The following is a 22,590-nucleotide window of genomic DNA, read 5'->3' on the forward strand; positions in this document are numbered from 1 at the left end:
TTACCTGTTTTTTTTTTTTTTTATTAAGTACCTTGCTCATGTCAACTGTGCTGTTATGAGCAGACTAGCTGTTCTACTAAAATCAGAATCCAAGAACACCAAGATTACATAAAATTTCTAGAATTTATTAATAATTTCGTTAGAAATTATTAATAATTTCGCTAGACTCTTGATACCAAATGCATTCAGTGTATGCCATCCCTCTTATACAAATGTATTCTTCCCTCAGACTCACTCACACATCCAAAAACTCTCATCCATTCCTTCTACATAGCCTAGGCATCATACCATTTGCCATCATAGCCCTTCTTCTTCTTAATTCATTTCATCATATCTAGGTAATATGGTAATGATTTTCACTTTCTCACTCTTCATTCTTGCTTATTCCAACAATCCTTTCATATCCTCTCTCATACTTAACTTATTGTTAGTTAAATCATTTGTACTTACTAGAATTACCATGTATTTTACTTCTTTTATCAGTATGTTTGTTATAATTTTGAATTTTGTTTCATGAAAACTAAAAGTAAGAACCAGTCATTAATGGCATGTTTTATGATGGAATCACCATATCAAATAATGTCCTTTTTATAATTGACTTTTACCTACCTAATTTTCATTATGCAATATTTTTTTTTTTAACCAGATTTTGTGTTTTGTTGTTTCTCATTTTGTTGCTTAAATTTCTTGCCCTTTCTATGCTCCTTTAAATGCCTTTTTAGTTTTTGTAATTCCTGCATCATCATCCGTCTAATAATCTGCTTTCATTTTGCAATTTCTGAGGTTAATTTTCAATATCCTCAAATTTCTCTTCTGACAAGCCATCTTGTTTTCAACTGTGCTGTTTTTGTTAGCATTCCATTTTGTTGCTATTCAATTCTTGTTCATTTTTGGTGCCATTTTACAACACTATTTAATATTGCAGTATCTCAAAAAAAAAAAAAGTGTATTGAAAACATAAAAATGAACTATAAAATGCTAATTTTCTTAGAAAAACACAATAAAACATAAAAATCAACTATTTCACATGATCATTAATTAAATATTTTAATGACATTTTAGATTCCTTATATTGAATGTAAAAAAACAAGAACCTAGTCATTCCTCAACTTTTGATGTATGTGACTTACAGCCACTCATATTTAGGCTAGCCATACATTAACATGTTCATGAAGTACCACCTCAATCTTGCAACCTATGGACCAGGGTGTTATTGCTGCCTTTAAGGCATATTATTTAAGAAATACTTTTGCTCAGGCTATTGCTGATACTCCTGGTTTTCTCACTGAGGGTGAGAAAATCCTCAGAAACTTTTGGAAGAAATATAATAACGTGCATTGTATAAAGAATGTAGATGTAGCATGGAGTGAGATGATGGCAGAGTGTATTAATGGAGTTTGGAAGAAGCTGCTGAAAACATGTTCATACATTCAGAGGATTCAGCAAAGACAAAGCTTTAAAAGAGACTGACAACAAGATAGTGCTGCTAATTAGAGAGATGAAGATGTAGAACAGTTGGTAGAAGCTGTGGTGGAAGAGCTTTCAAATGGAAACTTTTTAAAGAGCTAGAAGCACACAAAGTTGCAGAAAAGTAAGAAGAGATTGGGGAGAAAGAATAAGAAGCCAAGCACTCAAAAAAAAGTTTACAGTGAAAAAATGCGCACATGCAACTGCTACTTTTAATAGGCAATTTAATTATTTGAAGAAATGGATCACAACATGGAGAGATTAATCAAAGCATAGAGAATGATGAAGATAGAAAAGGCAAACTATGCAGACTAAATTGGATGTAATTGTATATATTTTTAAAGCTTTCTCCTGCTGTTGCTTAACCTTCTGAAGATGAGTGTAGACCTTCCACAAAATTGTGCATCTGGTGAACAATCCTCAAAATGATGACGTAGCCTCCCAACCTCTTCCAATGAATTGCCTAATTAATAAAGCATCAACTTTGAAGAATTACTCTTGTTCCATGTATTTCTAGCTGGTTATTTTACTTGTAAGCACACACATGGAAAACTGTATACCCGTGTTTCATTATTACACTGGAGCACTGTATACAGTAATTTGTGTGTATGTCTCATACCTCTTTTTGAACCTATTAACAGACAAAGTGCTCCCAAATGACTCTGGCCAAAGCATTCCATTAATTCACCACTCTCGAAGTGAAAACTCTAGTTCTTACACCCCTACTAACTACACTCTTACTCAACTTCCAGAGATGATCTCTTGTTCTGTCCCCTCTAATACTGAAACAGTTCTCCTGCATCAGTCTTATAAAGCACTTTAAGTTACTTAAATGGTTTCTATACTATCACGTCTCCTCTTTTAACTTCTGCAACCCATAAATCCTCTCATATGGGCATTCCACAGACCATTCACCTCTGAATTCTTTCCACTATTTCCTCGTCTCCAAGAAACCCAGTAGACCAGACCTGAGTACAATAATCCAGATGGAGACATATCAAAGTCTTATAAAGAGGAATACCAACTTCCTTATCTCTATTTGTTAGTGTTTCTTCAATAGTCAGGTAATCTTATGAACTATCTTGGCAGCCTTAGAAATATTCCCTCTAAGCTTCAACTGTATACAGGACGAGGTGGCTGAGTGGTTAAGGCAATAGACTGAAATTCCATTGGAATTTCCCTGCATGGGTTTGAATCCCATCTTTGCCAAAATTTCATAATTTATAGGGTGCTTATGGTTCAAAGCTGGATAACTGGGAGAACACCTATGCATAGCCTTTTAAGGAATTCTGAAAACCAACCAGGGCTTGTGACCTAATGTCCAGTCCTCACCTTCTCATGCTGTTCCCTGTTAGTTATCTACCTAAATACTGAATGAACAAGAATGGTCTGGCAATTTGGGATTTAGCCAACACCAAATTGTATTCTTATTGGCTTAAACCATAATGAAAAATTATTGCACAACATGCTACAATTTCATGTCAGCTGGTGTTGCTTGGTTAAACAAGGTCCTCATTGTTTTTGTCAGGGGAGCTAGGATGATCAGCAAATAGAAAGCTACCAGAACAAATCCCAACTCAGCAGAGATCAAGATTGGCTCCATCAATGGAAAAGAAATGGAACTAGCAGAAGAATTGGATAAATACCAGATAGACATAATAGGTGTTATACTGAAACAGAGAAGACAAAAACAGTTGAGCTCTTTCTTAGCAACAAATACAAGATGTTGTATTCAGGCAATGGCAGTCAGAGAAAAAGAGTAGCAGCTGTATATTCAACACTGAATATAAGGATAATTTTCTTGAATGGCAGGCAATATCAAGTAGGGTGATATGGGCTAATATCAGAATGGGGAACTGACAGTGAAACTTATGGATCTGATAGTTGGGTTAGAAATAAAACTTTTGATCAAAGATTGGAGACCACAGATATGAGAGCCCTTGAGAACAATTAGGGGTCTGAACAGGTGGTATCAGCGACAGCATCATATTAAGAATGACTAGTTGTATACAAGACAGTGTTCAAACCAGTTTTGACTTATATATCTGAGAACTGGGTTAGAAATAAAACTCTTAATCAAAGATGGAGACCACAGATATGTAAGTCCTGAGAAAGATTAGGGGGACTGAACAGATGGCATCAATGGCAGTATCATATTAAAAACTGGGATATTAGGAAAGAACTTGCCACATTGTAGCATTCAGGAATGTGTTAGCAGAGTTAATCTCAGGTGGTATGGCCACTTAAACAGGAAAGGCTAACAAAACAAGTGTGCTTTTCCAGGATCATAGGAAAAAGACCCAGAAGAACAACAAGATCTAAATGGATTGATAATACAGTAAAAAGTGCCTTAGAAGACAGAAATATAAGATCTGATAATATTGGAATGTTGACAAATAACAGATTAATTTGGAGGAAAATTGTCAATAGAAGTTAGTGATGATGTAACTTTCTCATGTAGTACTATCATAATATCCTATACACTCCACTGAGGGATATATGTCAGGAATTTGATGATGAATAGTTAATCAAACTGCATAACTTTACATTTCTCCACATTAAATTGATATCCATTATTCTTTGGCCTTACTGACAACCTATTCAATCCTGTGAACTATCCTGCAAGCTCTCGACATCACTTTGATACTATTACTCTACCCAATTTTGCATCATAAGCAATTAACTGAATATTTCCCTTCAGATTATTTCCTATATCATTTATGTACTAATTAAACAGTAGTGGTCCTAAGACGGAACCTGGCAGCACACCACTTAGTCACCTGCTTTCTACTGGATCTGCTCCTCCATATATTATGTTTTGGTATCTCTCCATGAGCCACCATTGTATCTACATAACCAGTGTCATGTCCATACCCATTTGTTCTCATTTGCATAACAGTTCAGTGTGGTATTCTCTCAAATGCCTTTGCAAAATTCAGTGCAATCATCTTGTGGCCATTTGCTTTATTCAACTTAGCTGTTACTCTGTTATAAAAAGTTAGTAAATTACCAAAGGAAGACTGACTCTGCACAAAGCCGTGCTTCCCCTTCACAGAGTATCATATTCTAATCTACCAATTCTTGAATTCTCTTTTTAGCTAACTTTTCTAGTAATTTTACAATTACTCCTGAGATACTCATTTGTCTATAATTTACTAAAGCAATCTTAGAACATCCCTAAGGAATTATTTTGCCATTTTTCCACTCCCTTGGAATTCTGTCATAGCTGAGGCTTAAATAGCATAATTAGATGCATTGCCATTCCCTTGCACATACTAGTAAAACATGAGTTGATATCCCATCATCCCATGTCCATATTTACATTGAGATTCTGCAATGTCATGCTATAATTTGTACATTGTGTTATTTCACTATAAACAAAGTGTAAATAATAATTTGTTGCAAAATAAAACACACCTACACATTTTATCATTCGAGCATGTTAATTTTGAACATATCCTTATGGTTCATATAGTGATTTTCTACTTATGACAGTATCATCAAAATGGAACTCTGTCATAATTCAAAGAGCAAATCCTTTAAATCCTCTATGTGCCACTGTGTCTATTGAGTGAAAGACAGAGTTGATTATGCAGTCAAAGATGCAACATGTCAAGAAGGTGACAGGTGGGAATTGGAAAACCTTGAAGAATAGTTACATCATTCCCATTCCATCACGACTCCAAAAGGTAGCAGAATTATCTCTGAATATGCAAATTGTGCTTACAGCAGTGGCTACCTATTCCACTGTTCATAAGACAACTGCATGTTTTTCATTATCATTGAATGTATGCAACTCACAATAAATGTCAGATATCATTTGTATGACACATTGTCTGAAGTGTTATACTTAGAAACAGTAGAAACACAATTTATGAACCCAAACTTGATCTGATTAAGTTTTAGTTTTGAGATTTTCATAAGAATGCTGCACTTCATTGTACCATCCCTGCTATGAAGTTCAGAGAAATTGTCATTAGGAAGCTGTTTCCTCAGACTAGTACTGTTGGCAGTAGTTTAAAAAGTTCAATGCCATTTTGGATAGTGCATGCTATATGCACTCTGATAGGTCCTTGGAGTTGGATTCATTATGTTGTATCATAATATCTCTGTGTTATAAAGTGAGACTTGTGAATTCCTGGACTAATTATCTAGATTAAAGTTATCTGTTGAAAACTTAACTTTAATTTGCCTTTTTTATATATTAATTAACAATTCACAAATTGTTCATTTGGCTTAAAGTGAAGATCTGATCCTGACAGATCCTTGTTATATTCACAGGAATATAACCAGGGTCTATATTTAAGTTTTGTAGATTTATATATTTGAGTTGTAAGTCAGCATTTAGAACTGAAGGAGGTATAGAAAGATGGTTTGATGCCAAATCAGGTGTAAAACAAGAGTGCACACTATCTCCACTGTTATTCATTACATATTTATATATATGGATCACAATATGAAGGAAAGTGGCATTAAAAGAAAGAAAGAAGAAGAAAAAAAGAAAGAAAGTGACATGATATCAAAATTTAAGATGTTAATCTCAGCTCTTTATTTTATGTTGATATGTTATTTTTACATAAATCTATTACATGTCTGCAGGATTCTCTAACTAAATTGAATAACTGCTATAACAGATTTGGTATGATAATCAGCAATAAAAAGATAGACCATGCAAACAGGCAGGAACATCGAAAATATTAGGTGCTTCCTGAATTAAAAATCTATAGAACAAGTAAAATGTTTTAGCTATTTATGCACTTTTTAGTAACGATGGCATAAATGTGTAAGTAACTAACAATACATAAAGCTAGTTGGCTGGGGAGTTAATTGAATCAATTCATGTGGAATATATGAATTACTAAAATTCATATATTCCACATGAATATTGAAGAGAAATTAGTAAAATCGCCAAGCTAGCTTTATACAAGACCACATTCAAACCAATTTTAACTTTTGAATCTGAAAAATGAAAGTTTTAAAGAAAAATTAGAGTGAACAGATGACCACAATGGCAGAATCATATTAAAAATTAAGATATTAGGAAGGAAATCACATTATTAGCATTCAGGAATATGTAGGTAGGAGTTTCAAGGTTGCATGGCCTCTGTAAATATAATGAGAAAGGAAAGGTTAGCAGAATAGGTGTTTGATGCCAGGCCAAGATATAGGTGGATTGATGTTGTTAGAAGTACATTACAAGACTGAAATATAAGATTTGACAATATCACACTGACAGATAACAGATTAGTTTTTAGTTTAAAATTTGAGATGAAAACTACTTTGGAAAGTTTACATTGTTACCATGGTATCATGTACATCTCACGTTAGGTGCATATGATTTTTATGTGGGAGATAAATTTCATCACCCACTATTCATAATTTCATCGCCATCCTGCTTATTGGAGGTCTGAAGTGGCTTGAATAAGTTCCATGTTTGGTTTCTAAAGTGGGTGTCCCGACTATGTAAAAATTAAATAAGAATATAAAAAATTATAAAATTAAAAAATAGAAAAAAATCCTTATCCTTCAAATGGTACTAATGTACCATAAGCTTTGTAACTTTTCATGAGTAGGAATCACATAAAAAAAATCAGGAAGTTGGCTATGGTAGTGGTGTCTGTATAAAGTGCTGTTCAGTGAGAATTTGAAGATGCAAAATTAATGAAACTATTAAGAGGCGTACATGTGTTGTAGGCACCCTTGTGGTAAGACAGTATGAGAAAGATAAGTGGCTGTGAAAATGGAGTTGATTAAAGAAAGCTACTGAAAAGAGCTTCTTGGGTCTTGAATCTGAATGGGATGTCATTACAAGATTCAAGGACATATTCTGTTTTGTGTATACAAATGCCAGAAGCATCAGACATAAGTGGGAGGAGTGTCTGATATTATTAGTTCAGGTTGGCCAAAAATTGTTTTTATTGAGACTTGGATAGAGGATACTTATAGAGATAAATAGGAGCTGCTGTTTAAGTGATAAGGCTAGGAATTTGAGGTAAATATGGAGTTGAAGTTCAGAGGACATATTGCAAAAGTGTACAGAATAGTTTAAAGGATCACTTGGATGCAGAAATGAAGTGTGTTCATTTGAAGTACCATGCATAGATTTGATCACATGGGTTTTTTGCATGATGAGTGGTGGTGGAGAGGATCTAGAAGTGAATGCACAAAGATGGTGCATGTCTTTGTCATGCTCCTTACAGAGATAGACCTGAAGTTGTATGTGTGAGATAGCGTTACAATGCTCACCTGAATTTCTTAGGGATGAAAAAGTAGTAGAAAACACCCAGAAGTAGATGACCAAAATAGTGCAGGTCTGTGGAAAATGTTCCTTTTGAGAATAGAGCAAAGGTGTGTAAGCTATGAAGCATTGTTGATAGACAGAAAAGAGGAGAAATGATAGAAACATAAATTACTAAAGGGACTTTATAGGATTGATGCAGAAAAAAAGTTTAACTATATGACCGGAAGTGAGAGAGAGAGGTCATTCCTAGTTGTGTGTGAAAGAGGTTGGCAAAGGGTATGAGGACTAAATATTTTGCTTGCAGAGTAGTAGATGAGCAGAATCTGTTGCCACAGGTAGTTGTGATGCTTCGAGAGCATATGGATGTTAGGACAGGTATTGTATGAATAATGCCTGGTGCAAGCTTCTTGAAATCTCCATGAACTTACATTGAGTTCATGGAGATGCTCATATAATAATATGTTTCTAGAAGTATGTGTTGTTGTGATCATTTAGAATTTAATGAGCATATCTTCAGCATGACTTGCTGTTACACTAATTAAAAAAAAACATAATGCCAAGTGGATGAGGAAAAAACGTTATCTTTGCCTTTTATTAGTGTTCTATTAGGTTTTTACTGACTTGATTGCACTGTTTGAACTTACTGATTCAGTCAGAGATGAAAAACTTTCCATAGCTATGTCAAAATCCAGAGTTTAGTTATAATGTAGTGCATCATAATGGAGGAGCTGAGAAGGAAGTGGGATGCAGGATTCAAGCGGGTTGGAGGAACTGGAGGGAGATGGCTGGAGTGTTATGCGATAAGGGGGTGCCGATCAATCTGAAAGGCAAAATTTATAGGACAGTAGTGAGGCCAGCTATGACATATGCTATAGAAACTGTGGCCCTGAGGAAAAATAACATCAGCAGGATGGAAGTAGCAGAGATGAGAATGCTTAGGTGGATGTGCGGTGTGACCAGAAAGGATCATCTGAGAAATGACTATGTCAGGGGAACAGTGAGAGTTACGAACTTAGGAGCGAAAATACAGGAGGCAAGGTTGAGATGGTTTGGTCGTGTGATGAGGAGGGAGGACGAATATGTGGGAAGAAGGGTCATGCAGATGGATGTGCAAGGAAGGCGGAAGCGTGTGCGGCCAAAGAAGAGATGGAGGGAGCTGGTAGAAGAGGACTTGAAGATGAAGAACTTGGATGTGGTGACAGCCCAAGACAGGAATGCGTGGAGGAGACTCATAACAAACAGTGACCCCACTTAAGTGGGAGAAGCTGTAGAAGAAGAAGAGTTATAATGTAGTGCATCATTGTTTTTCTACTGCAAACTCATTTTGGCTCTTAAATTATGACTCATATTGATGGCATATTTAAGAGCATTGCCAGAAGATACATATTTCAGTCCCAACAATGACAGAAATATATATCTGGTGGTTTTTTCTTAAAAAAGAAAATGAATGCTTATATATGTTAGTCTTGTTCGCATATTACTGAATGTCTTATGGATTTAAACAAGAATATAACTTATTTATGCTACCATATGCAATTCAACCAAGCAAAAATCTCTTCATTTGTGTTTTATCATTTTTTTTTTCTATTGTAAACCTATAGGTTTTATGAGGAGTTAGCTGGAAAAGAGATCAATGCAGCTTAGGGGATTTTCAAAAACTGTTTAGTAGATGCAATGTCTAAATCTATTCCAAGGGTGAGAAGGTTAAATAAGGTGGGTGTAAGATGGATGAATAAAGAGTTAAGCATGCGATACAGAGAAAAAGGGCATTGTGGAAGCAGCATAAGAGAAGTGGAAATAACCAATTCCATGAGGTCTACAAAGACCAAGCAAGGAGGGTGACTTGGTTGGTGAGGGTAGCTAAAGAGAGGTATGAACAGTAGTTGGCTAATGAAGCCAAAAAGAATCCTAGGGAGTTCTTTCGATATGTAGCCAGCAAAAGAAAGAATGATTATAGAAGGATGACATTGATTGGAGAAAATGGTATAAAGACAGCTGTTGCAGAATGTGTGGTGATGAGCAGTTCATAGAGATCTTTCAATCTTGTGAATGTGACTTTATGGAGAGATTGAGAGCAATTGATGATGGGGAGGAGAGACTGATTGTAAGTGAGCAAGAGGTGTTTGAGGAGTTGAGTAAACTAGATGTAAATAAGGCTGTGGAACTTGATAATATATTACCACGTATTCTGAAGGAATGTGCCAGGGAGTTGACATCTGCCTTCACATATTTTTTTAATATGAGTCTTGCACTCGGTCTAGTTCGTAAGGAGTGGAAGGAGGGCAAGATTGTGCCACTTCATAAAGGAGGTGATCGAACTCGAGCATCAAATTATAGGCCTATCTGTGTGTCAGGTGTTGTGGTTAAGTTGTTGGAGAAGCTTGTGAGAACTAGGATCCAGAGTTGGGTTGATACAATGGTATTATCTTTGATGGACAGCATGGATTTGCTAAAGGGAGGTCATGTTTTAGTAATCTACTTACTTATTACAATAAAGTGACTGCTTCCTTGGACAGAGGAAAAGGATACAAAGTAATATACTTGTATTTTGCAAAGGCTTTTGATAGAGTACCTCATGATAGGTTGACAGTCAAACTGGAGCAGATGGGGTTGGATATTAGATTGGTGCATTGGATTGGAGACTGGCTATCTGATAGGTATCAATAAGTTGTGTATGGAGGAGCGATATCCAGGAAAAGTAATCCAGACTCCTGAGGCACTTCAGTCACTAGTGGAGTGCCTCAGGAGTCTGTTTTAGGTTCATTACTGTTTAACTTGTATATTAATGATATAGGTGAAGATTTGGATGGGGATATTCAGTTGTTTGCAGATGATGCAAAGTTGGGACGAACCATGAAGTGTAGTGAAGATGTTGTGGCCTTATAGGAAGAATTGAATAGATTGAGTGATTGGGCACGGAAATGGAATGTGAGTTCAACGTTGCAAAATGTAAGGTTTTAAAATTTGGAAAACAAAGATGGGATGCAGAATTTATGCTTGGTGAGAATATATTGTTGGAGGTAGAGGAAATAAGAGATCTGGGAGTGATAGTGGATAAGGATCTAAAATTTATGGGACACATAGCCAAAATTTTGAAGACAACACAAAGGCTTCTGGGAATGATGTGGAGGACACTGACGTGTAGAAGTAGGGAGATTCTTGTTCCGTTGTATAAGGTTTTGATTAGGCCACACATGGACTGTTATGCCCAGATTTGGTCACCGGGTTTTCAGAAGGATGAAGAGATGTTGGTAAGGGTCCAAAGGAGACTGACTAAGGTAGTTTCTGACCTCTGGAATGTTGAGTATGACAAAAGATTGATAAGATGTAATGAGCTGTGTGTGTGATAAAAGGACCTCACAGATGAGTATGAGTCTTTGACTCCATGAGGTCTTAGGGTGGTAATAATAATAATAATATGTTGTATTTTTTATTTGAACAAGCATTTACCTTGTTCAACTAGAGAACAAATGTGAAACTTTTTCAAGCCACATCAAGCCTCCAATAATAATAAATAAATAAATAAAAATTGGAGTGTTTATTTTTTTAAAAATCTCCTTTAAAATACCATAATTTTAATTTGGATTTTTCCTCATTATAAAGTAGATAACAGAAAGAATAAATTATACTAATTGAAGTTTATCATGAAATTGCAGTTTTTTATCTCACAGAACTGTGAATCAACAGTTTGCCTGTTGAGTAGTGACTGCATATAATGTGAATAAATTTTAAGAGAAGATATGACAGTAGTGTGAGTGATGTATGGCCTCCCTTGATGAGTCCCTGCTTCCCTGGAGGTCTAATAATGATAATAATATAGTATTTTATTGAAGTAGTGCTGTGCTTTCATAAATACTAGATTTCTTGTCAAAATCTAGCCGATCAGTTAATGGTCATCTTTATACACCACTGGCATTTTTCTCTTGCTTAAGATGGCAAATTTCAATTTTTTGTTGATCACAGTGCTAAGGTATTTATATTTGAACCTTTATATATAGAAATAATTGGAAAAAAAAATTCAACAAACTGATAAATATGAGGCTTCTACAGTCAGCAGTACTGAATTCCAACAGTGAATGCATAGTTAAGAACAGTGCCCAAAATTGGTAAATTATATTGGAAAACTAAACAGGATGTATTATGATAATATAATTTTTCTGAATCTTATCATTTCTCTCTTTTCTCTCTCTCTCTGCTACACAATATTGAATTGTAGTTGGTTATTTATATTCATGCTGTTTCGATTTAGGTTTTCTAATATATTTTGGATATGGAATTCGGCACAGTAGTGAACGTATGGTATGCACAACTGGCCTTCCATCTATAACAGAAAGTAACAATTCCAATGAAGATGATGAAGATGAGGATGATGTTAATAATCAAATGGATGATTCTCCTTTATTAAAATAACAAAGGCACTTCTTGCAGCTAAAATAAATTAAACATTCCATTTGTACAGATTTTTGTATATAGTGTTAGAACTATGCATATCTTAGAACCAAAGAAAACAAAGAACAAAGGAACCAAAATGCCTACCAAAATGCTGTTTTACAACAGAAGTTCTGACAGTAATGAACATATTTGTACCAATTTAAAAGATTTTATTAAGTTTAATTTATAAGGAAAATAACTTAAAGTATTTAATGCTAAAGTTGTAGCATATGTAAATTTTTTTCTATGGTGCTCTTCAAGTAATTTCATTAATATTAATCTTGTAAAATGATAGTTAAAATCAAATGGACGATTTTCCTTTATTAAAATAACATTCTTGCAACCAAAATGTGATCGAGCATTCCATTTGTACAAACATTTTTATAGCAATTTTTGTGCTTAGTTTTAGAACTATGCATCACTCAGAGCCAAAGCAACTTAAAGCCTACTGAAATGCTCTTTTGGGACAGTTGTTTCTGGCTAAAATGTAATTAAACATTCCATTTGTAATATTTATATAGCTATTTTTGTGTAGTGTTTAAAACTATGCATTTCTAAGAACCAAAGTAATTAAAGCCCACCAAAATGCACTTTTGGAAAGAAGTTTCTGACTGGCAGCAAATCATATTTGTATTACTTTCAGAGATTTCATTAATTTAATTTATAAGGAAATCAAATTAAATGATTTATGCTAGAATTGTGGCATATGTGAATTTTTCCCATGGTGGTTGTTGAAGTAATTCCACTAATTATAAAATAAAATACACTGGGTTTTATTTTGATTGTAAATATATAAAGATAATGACTGCAACTAGTTTTGCCATTAATACTTGTGGCTTCTTCTGGATTAAAACTACATATAAATAAATACAATAAAGGCAAATATGAACTATTTCACAATGGTATATGAACTATATAACATTGCGAAAAAACAAACAAACAAATAAATCATGTAGAACCATTACAAGCAGAAAATGAAACCATGTGGCACTAGTCAGCTATTGTGTAATTTATATATTTATAATTATTATATAATTTTCTCTGTATCCAATATAATTCCACTGATATTAATATCTTGTACAAAGATAACTAATTTTATAAATTATAAACTTCTGATGTCATCATATATAATTTATATGAAATGATATTTTATATAACATTTTAAGGAATGTTTTAATTAATATTTGTATATAATGTCAAGGTAAACTGTAGAAAATAAATATTTTTTCTATAGCTTTTCAGTATAAGAAAGTTGGAATATTGGTGTATTAGGATGTTGAGTTTTTTTTTTTTTAAAAAACATTGTTGCATATTTTCTAGTTATGATTCATAATTTGAACATTTCTAAATTGTTGATGTCTTTCAAAAGCAGCATTTGGTGAAGTTTATTGCAATTGAAAGTGTTTTTGTTGTAAATGTTATTTATCTACAAATTTATAACTATTTTTTTACACATATTTCTTATGGTATACCATCTAATCTGTGGTATGGACTTTATGAATGTTTCTTGGTTTTAGAAATTATTATCCAATCCTTCCTTGTTTAAAATTTATCTCTGTACTTAAAATAAATATTTTTGTAATGCTTTATTTGTAAGAAACAGTGGTGTAACTATGATTTTTTTTTTGTCCTCTTTCTACAACAAACTTTCACTGGCTCTCCAAATTCAGGTGGATCCTTTGAAATTTCCATAAGATTCTCTAAAGACTTTCACTGAACCTTCTAAGCTCCTTGAGCAACTCAGTACTGTGGCATTTTATACTGTGATAGTTACACTGCTAGTGAGATATAACATTTGATAACGTGTAATTTATGTCTCTGAATAGATTTTCCCTTCCATTTTAAATTTAATTCCCCTTCCATTGAAAGTGTGATTACCACAGTTTCATCAATACTGATTCAAAGGTCTGCCAAATTTTGTCAGAAGTAACTCCAGTACTGTGCACTGTCATGGTTGAATTTTTTACTCAGAAATTATTATTATTATTATTCAGGCCTCCATGGAGTCAAAAGACTCATCATGGGAGGTCCTTCCTAAGAATATAAAGTCTGTCGAGACTCATCGAGGGGAGGTCCCCCCCCCAAGAAACACAAAGTCTATCATACCACTCCTTAAACTCATTGACCGTTCTCGCTCTCACCACTCCATCAGGCAATGCATTCCACGGTTCAACCACCCTCCATGCAAAGAAACCACTCCTCACCCTCTTGCTCACAGTTTCCTTTCGTAACTTCCAGGGATGGCCTCTTGTCATCACTCCCTCCTGCTGTTCAACCAAGCGAAAGAACTCCCCAGTGTCAACCCTGTAACCACCTCTCAACAGTTTAAAAGTCTCAATCATATCACCTCTCCTTCTTCTATCCACCAAACTCTGCAGTCCACATTCCCTCAGCCGATCCTCATAACCAAAATTGTACAGTCCTGAAACCATCTTTGTCATCTGCCTTTGTACCCTTTCCACAGTTAATTTATACCCTTCAAATTCTGGGGACCAAATCTGAGAACAATAGTCTAAGTGTGGTCTGATCAGAGACTTTTATAACAGAATGATAACCCTTTTATCTTTGCAGGTCAGTGTCCTTTTCATAATTGCAGCAGTCCTCTGTGTTACCTTCACCACCTTTGCAATATGTCTCCTAAATTTCAGGTTTCTATCAATCATCAACCCCAGATCTCTTGTCTCCCCTACTTCCTCCAGTATAACTCCTCCCATAGAGTATGCAGCATCCCATCAATGTTTCCCAAACCTCAAGACCTTACATTTTGCTGCATTAAACTGACACCCCCATTCATTTGCCCATCTATCTAGCTTATTCAAATCCTCTTGAGGGCTACCACATCTGCACTATTACTAATAATCCTTCCCAGATTCGCATCATCCGCAAACAACTGAATATCCCCTTGCAATCCACTGGCAATGTTATTGATATAAAGATTAAACAATTTAGGTCCTAGCTGAGCCCTGTGGGACCCCACTTGTAACCCTCTGCCTCCTTGAAACTGCTCCACCATACACAACTCTCTGATACTTATCAGACAGCCAATTCTGAATCCGGTTGACCAATCTGACATCCAGACCCATGTGCTCCAACTTAAATATCAACTTATCATATGGCGCCCTGTCAAATGCCTTTGCTAAGTCTAAGAAAATTGCAGTATATGCCTTTCGCTCAACTAATGTTCTTCTAACTTTATTATAAAAGGCTAGCATATTGCTAAAACAAGAGCGCCCTTTCACAAATCCATGTTGACTCTCACAGATAACATTACCCTCATCTGCCCAATGCTGTATACGGTCCCTCACTACTTTCTCCAAGATCTTAACAACTACTGATGACACACAAACTGGCCTATAATTAGACACTTCCAGTCTGTTACCACCCTTATGCAATGGCACTATTTTACCTTCCTTCCATTCCCTGGGCACCTTTGCTGAAGCCAGACTTTCATTGAAAAGCCAGGTTTAAGGCACTGTCAGTTCCCTAGCACATTCTCTCAAAACTCATGGTGAAATACCATCCAGTCCCAAAGCTTTACTGACATCCAGAGTACTCAGTATCTGAAACACACTCTCCTCCTGTACCTCTAAACCTCGAACCAGTCCTATCCCTCTAGCATTAAAACTGGCTCCTCTAGAATTAAATACTCCAATAAAGTGTTCATTGAACAATTCCACTATGTCCTCTGCATCAGTCACTCTATTTCCATTTTTATCCCACAATATCATTCCTCCACAGTCATTTCTCCTCTTATTGGCCACATAGCTAAAAAATTCCCTAGGATTGTCTTTGGATCTTAGGGCCAATCTCCTCTCATATTCCAGTTTCGCTTTCCTTACCACACTAGTCACTCTTCTGGCCTGTCTTATATTCTTCATGCATCTTCTCTTCACCTGTCTCCTTATATCTCTTCCATAGCCTCTTTTTCATGTGCAATTCCTGTTTAATATTGTTTGTCATCCACTTTACTCCAAATTGTGTCCTCTTCTTCACTCGTGGTATACAACTCACATTTATCCCCATTTCACAACTGTGGGAAATTGTGAAATGGAGATAAATGCTTGTAATTTTGGAATTTCCTTATATCTACTAAAAGTTTATTGACATACCTCTTAGTATATCACTGAAAAATCACAAGCATAAAATATCTTTCTGAATCATTTTGTTAAAAAAACTCTACTTGATATGACTAAAACTGTCCATTTTTTTACAAAAAAAAAAAAAAATTATTAAATGAACTGTAATGCATTCAGTGAAAATAATTCACATCTGATGCTTATCTTCCTAATCTAATATTTATTTTGTGCAAATAAGTTAACTGCTGGCAATAATATAACTTCAACAAAATCTTAAAAATACCATCTTAGTGTTTTATCTGATTCTTTTCTTTATCTCTTCTGATTTTTTTATTGTAATATTTATTAGATTTTACATGATTTTACATAAATATATGATTTTTGTAGCCATTAATTTTCTTAGTTAGAAATATATATCTGTCTAAAAAAATGACATATTATGTGGTGCATGAATTTCATCGCCTAGTGCAAGATCACCATCATCCTGTTTATATGAAGTAGCTTTAAAAAGTGCCATTGGTCTGAGAGTATGGTTTGGATTATCTTTTAGCCCAACCACACTGCTAGTTTACCATGCAAGGACTGCCATTTTATCCATGAAAGGTTTGCAACCTTTCATCAATAGCAATCAAAATACCAACAGAATTATGAATTTTAATTAAACTTTTTATGTTACTTCCTCATTATGCTTTGTTTATCTGATTTATTGCTTCTGATTTTGCTACTATAATATTTATTAGATTTTGATTTAATCAATATTATTATGCCAATAAAAAAGTAATTTTAAAAATCTCTCCTAAAGTAATTATAGTATTATTACACTATATTATTGCTACTACTACAGAATTTAAATTCCTTTGGAATAAAAAGTAAACATAAGTTACCCTCCCATCTTATTCATAATAAAACAATGAAACAAATGTGAACAGAAACAGCTTCCTATTATCAATCCCCTATCCCTTTTGAAACTTTATAGTTATGATAAAAGTGAAGAATTTTAGTTATTTATTTCTGTTTGCATTATTATAAATATAAATCCATGACATGGAGACCTTTTTAACTTGTACGATATACATGTATTGAAATCATTCATAGGATTTTTACTTAATCTAGTTTATGTTGAGTTGTCACATACATAAATGAAATGACAGACAGCTTGGTGTTTTTCCTTTAATGCAAAATGTTGCATCCTTTGAAGAAAAGAATGTATAATAATTTGTAAAACAGAAGTAAATTGCATGAAATTCGTACGAATTTGCAGGAAATTTAAATTGCTTGCACTCTTTAAAATTGAGTACTAGTTTCTTCCAAAACAAATCCTTATTTAGTCATCTAGTTTTGTCAGTTTGTTTTTCAAAATATATTTTAAAAAAAAATGGACAGTTGAAATATATCTAATTTATTAGTACGTTTCTAGATCTTTCACTGTTTATGTACTTATATATGTATTAAAATTATCGTGCAATTCGTTTATTTAATTTACATTAGATAAATAATCCACTTCGTTGAACTATGAGAGGCAGCTTCATGTTATTAGTACTTGAACTGTTTTCATTTGATCCTATTTTAAAAATTGCAATTTTGAGGCCATTTATAGATTCACATTTTATTTATTTATTTATTTTTTTATTTTTTTAAATTGTGCTCAAAATTCAAAGCTGTAAAATTAGATTTTTTATAACATAATGGGGTATCTATTGCATGGTTTACAAAGAGATGAAAGTCATTGTATAACCACTTGTGATTATCTAATTGTTCTTTAAGAGATACTTCTGTCATGAGAGGTTTCTTTAATTCACATTAAAAACAAGGAAATATCTAATATTATTTATTTAACACCACATATTTCGGCATAAATATTACACGGCAGTCATCATTGTTGAGGAATGGGTTGATTTGAAACAGTAAATGGCATGTGATGTTATACTTAAAACAACACAATGGTGAAATTGAGGAAACATTGTGTTATTAATTATTCATTAACTGTATTAAAAAAAAACAAAAAAACTTTAGTGATGTGTGATTAGAATAAGTCTTTCCCATATCTTAGATATCTAGAGGCAGTCGTTCCAGTTTAAGTTCAGATGGTGAAGTGAGGCCTGAACTCTTTCTTTAAACAATCATTGAAATTTATAGTGACACCAATGAAGTAAATTTGTTTCAGACCATAGGATGTTATGATTTGTATCTATTCCATGCTGTGCTAAGCCAGATTTTTTCAGATTTACTGCTACTAATATAAGATTGTTGTTCTTGTATTCTCTTTTTTACAGAGTGTCCAGCAGTAGCTGCTTGTAAGAATTTGTAGTGGTGAGGCTGCAATATTACTAGCCCAAACTACATGTAAATCACGCGTTATCCCCACTAGGTAGCAGTTTGGTGCAGTCTGCATTGTATGCAGCTCCAGCATTGAGTATACTAGCCAGTACTGATACTAGCCCTAGCCTGCGCAGTACATTGATTATTGCAAAATACAACTATTGCTACAAAATGAATTATATAAAATACTATCGAGTTGTATTATATTACAAGAAGAAAATAATACTTTTTAGATAAATATATAAAAATTTAAGAATGGCTATAATAAAACAGGAACTTTCATTTTATGCTTGAGGGGCTGCAGCCCTTATGGATGACCCGCCCCTGGTATCTAGTTTGTCCAAAGTAAGAATGATGATGACGGTCATAAGGAACGTGGTAGACACCAGAAAGATTCAGTGGAGAAGATTTATCTTTGGAAGATGGAAACCGTGATGATAATTTGTTCACAGAAAGAAAAGTAGCAACTAAATTATATTTCTTAAGAATTCTTGAGAAATTGGGATTGGGACACGACCTTCTATTTTCTTGTTAAATTATTTGTTAATCACTCCAGATATTTTGTTTGTCAAAATAAAATATCCGGAAGAAGTCCACTCTCTACAGCAATCGCAAACTTTCATTTAGAACATTTAAAAGACATCCTGTTCTCATTCATACATCCTCAGCCTTCATTTTGGGTTTGTGACATTTTTGTGATCTGATCCCATAATGAAGAGACATTACCTACTTTTTTTTATCTAATATAAACAACCCACATCCACAAATTAAATTTATTATGGAAATAGAAAAAGACAACGAATTATCCTTTTTTGATATTCTATTCCTATTTATTATACAGGTGAATTACTTCCATTTATCAAACACCTACTTACACTGGACACTACATTTAACAGCAATCTGCTCACTATCACTCGCAGAAGACTGGAATTATAAGAACTTTAGTATGATGTACTCTGTCATGACATATTCTCTTGACGTTCGAATCCGCCATCTTGCTAAAAGTCACTTTCATAAAATAAAACGAAACTGATTGTAAATTGATCACTGATCCAAGGGTAGAGAAATTTCTATTATACTGCGGCACTCTATCCTTAGATAAGGCTATATGAAATAGTAGGGTCAATTCAAAATCAGTTAGCAGTCCTTTCATTCATTCAGGCCGAAGTATTTATTTTCTCTCTTTGGGATTCCCGCTAGATTCGAATTTTTGTGAACGGTGCAGTAAAAGAATTTCAGGCAAATACAACAGTTAGGCTAACAAATAAAGCATTTAATATAGGTCATATAACATTTACATAAATTTTACTTCTAATTTTAAACAATAGAAATAAGTCAAACATTAAGTCAAGTCAATTACATTAGCACAATCTTCCAAGTCTTCACATACACCTTCTTAGCTTCTGGGTTATAAAGTTTTTACACTTAAATGAATATAACTGAACATCCAATCTAATTATTTTTCACACATTTTTCAGTCATGCTATAAGTTCAAAATATTACAGGATCTAATAGCTGAAAATATCTTTCAAACAATTTCTATCTCCAACTCTCTATCACGAAGGGTTTCCACAGTTAAAGTTAATATTTCACTATAATAGACCTTACCGGAAGTGGTTCCTAGAATATCTATTTTGTAGTGAGCAAACTTCTGGAATTCACTTATCACACTTAAAGAATAAAAAAACACATCTACAAAACTAAAACACTATCGATTACGCTTCAGAATTCTTGACATCAATTAGGGGACTTCAACTATCGTTATTATCACTCGTAAATTAATTAAAACACTGTGAGGTTCTCTTTAGGGCAAATCGGAAATAAGCTGCAATACTAGATCAGCTGGGTTTATTCAGAATTCTTCCTTGAATGTTCAGCTTTTTACTTTATCCGATTGTAGCTTTAATTTTCCTTCTATTATTACTGCTGATTTCAATTTTCAGCTAACTATAAAATTCGTTACGTTCTTGCTCACTTATAAAAATTATCCACTTAACTCCTACCCTTAAGAACCTTTTATTTACTTCTACTTCTTTATTTTATCACCCTGCTTCCTTTCACTTCCAAGTTTTCGTCCCCACTCCTTACTTTTTATATTTCTTTTTTTTTTTTATTCTCTCTTCAGCCCACGCTCTTCTCCACTCGCGCTCGTTTAATTCACGCATCTCCATGACAACAGACAAACATAAACATTCTGGCCAATGTTAGACAAAGCTATACTTCTACATTGAGTCATTACATACGTTAAGCTTTTTACACAAATAGGAATAATTAGAATATTTGCTTTTCAACAAATGCATAGTTAATATTGCAAATATAAGTTTCTATAATATTGACATAACAATAAATAAAATAGCTTAATAATAATTAATACAGAATCTATTTACCATTAACACATTTCTTTGATTAAATAATTAAATAATTGATATAATTAAGGTAGTTATATGATATCAAATTATATTTATGTTATTTACATTAAATAATATTTACAACGCAGCCTTTGTGATGGAAATTCATGTTGGATTCTGAATCAAATAACATTTATTCTATTTTCTACATAATTAGAATCCAACAAAGAAGACTGGAATTATAAGAACTTTAGTATGATGTACTCGCACTATATGCTCTATGCCTCAACAATTACAGCAAGAACTCTTAAACGTCAAACAATATATGAAACTCAATGGCTTCTCAGAAATGACCATGCAACAGCTTTTTAATTCCTGTAATCATAGTTCAAATAACAAGAAAACAGTAGGTTGAGTCCCATTTCTGACATTTAAGAATCCATTTCCAGAATTCTTAAGAAATACAATTTAGTGGCTACTTTTCTTCCTATCAACAAACTCTCATGGTTTCCTTTTTCCAAAGATAAACATTCTCCTCTGGCTAATCCTGGTGTTTACCAAGTTCCGTGTGACTGTCATCATTCTTACTTTGGACAAACTGGACACTGTAGAAAAGAGAATACAAGAACATTAATCTTATATTAGCAACAGTAAATCTGAGAAGTCTGGCTTGGCACTGCACAGAATAGATAGACTACAAATCCTATGGGATCTGTGGTTATAGGTCTCTGCCTGTCACCATCTGGAGAAGATGGATGTAAATGGAGGATGGATGGAGATGACTGAAATATATGGCGTTAAATAAATAAATATTATTAATTATTTCCTTTTTATTTTATGTGATTATCTAACTCTTTATTTTTTCCTTATTACTGAAATTTTGTAAATTCTGATATCTTGGATTGTAGATGGCTGTGATTTCAGATTGTAATGGTATTTTTTAAATTTATGAAACTATGTTGTCAAGTATGTATGGATGTGATAAAAAGCATTTGTCTTTCATCTTGTCTGTTGTAAATGTTTCATATAGTGACAGCGACTTAGTGATTTTTACAATTGTAATTTATGTTTTTATGCCATTATATTTTGGTATACTGACAAAAAAATGCAAGAAATCCTCATTAAATTATTTTTGTAAAAACTGTAATTAACTCAGAACTGATACTTGAAGAATTTGACACAGACATTTATGTAAAATGTTACATTTATAACAATTTTTAATCTAATATGTAAAAATTGAAATAGGCTTGAAATACCATATATTGTACTATGTTTTTGTATAAATATTTTTACAAAATAATAAATAAATAATAAAATTATATATTTTTATATGAAATATAATTTAATATACATTAAATTATATTTCATGAACTATCATTTGATAAAAATGGTATTTCAATTGTAATCATATACTCAAATGTAAAATGTCTGTTTCTACTAGAACATAAGCAAGAAAACAAAGATGTGATCTGAGGCTTGAGATGACCACAATAGTTACTGACAAAAAAAAAACTGTTTCCTATGCCACAGCTTCCGTTGTACCATTTACAAAGTATTATTTAAGAAAAACAAGATTAATTCCGTTGTCTAGAGTGTATCTTCACTTGTGAAGGATAGTGTGATAATCCACCTTTTGGTATACTTCCAATTTGAAATACTATTTTCTGATAGGAAAATAGTTTCCTGTCAGAAATCTAATTCAAGATCG

At 33.5% G+C, this 22,590-nt stretch overlaps 1 protein-coding gene across 1 annotated transcript in view; it reads left to right on the top strand.

Annotated features, from left to right (window-relative positions):
• Positions 1 to 12,564, top strand: part of LOC150109336 (high affinity cationic amino acid transporter 1-like) — a 219,679-nt gene extending 207,115 nt beyond the window's left edge. Inside the window, exon 14 of the mRNA XM_090402146.1 lies at positions 11,958 to 12,564. Coding sequence (XP_090258272.1) covers positions 11,958 to 12,118 — 161 coding nt within the window. The 3' untranslated portion in view covers positions 12,119 to 12,564. The remainder of the gene's footprint in view (positions 1 to 11,957) is intronic.
• Positions 12,565 to 22,590: the final 10,026 nt, after the last annotated feature.

The sequence above is a fragment of the Typopeltis vanoorti genome, chromosome 2, assembly GCF_054136105.1.
Source record: "Typopeltis vanoorti isolate ZY-2024b chromosome 2, IOZ_Tvanoo_1.0, whole genome shotgun sequence".
Classification (NCBI taxonomy): Eukaryota; Metazoa; Arthropoda; class Arachnida; order Uropygi; family Thelyphonidae; genus Typopeltis; species Typopeltis vanoorti.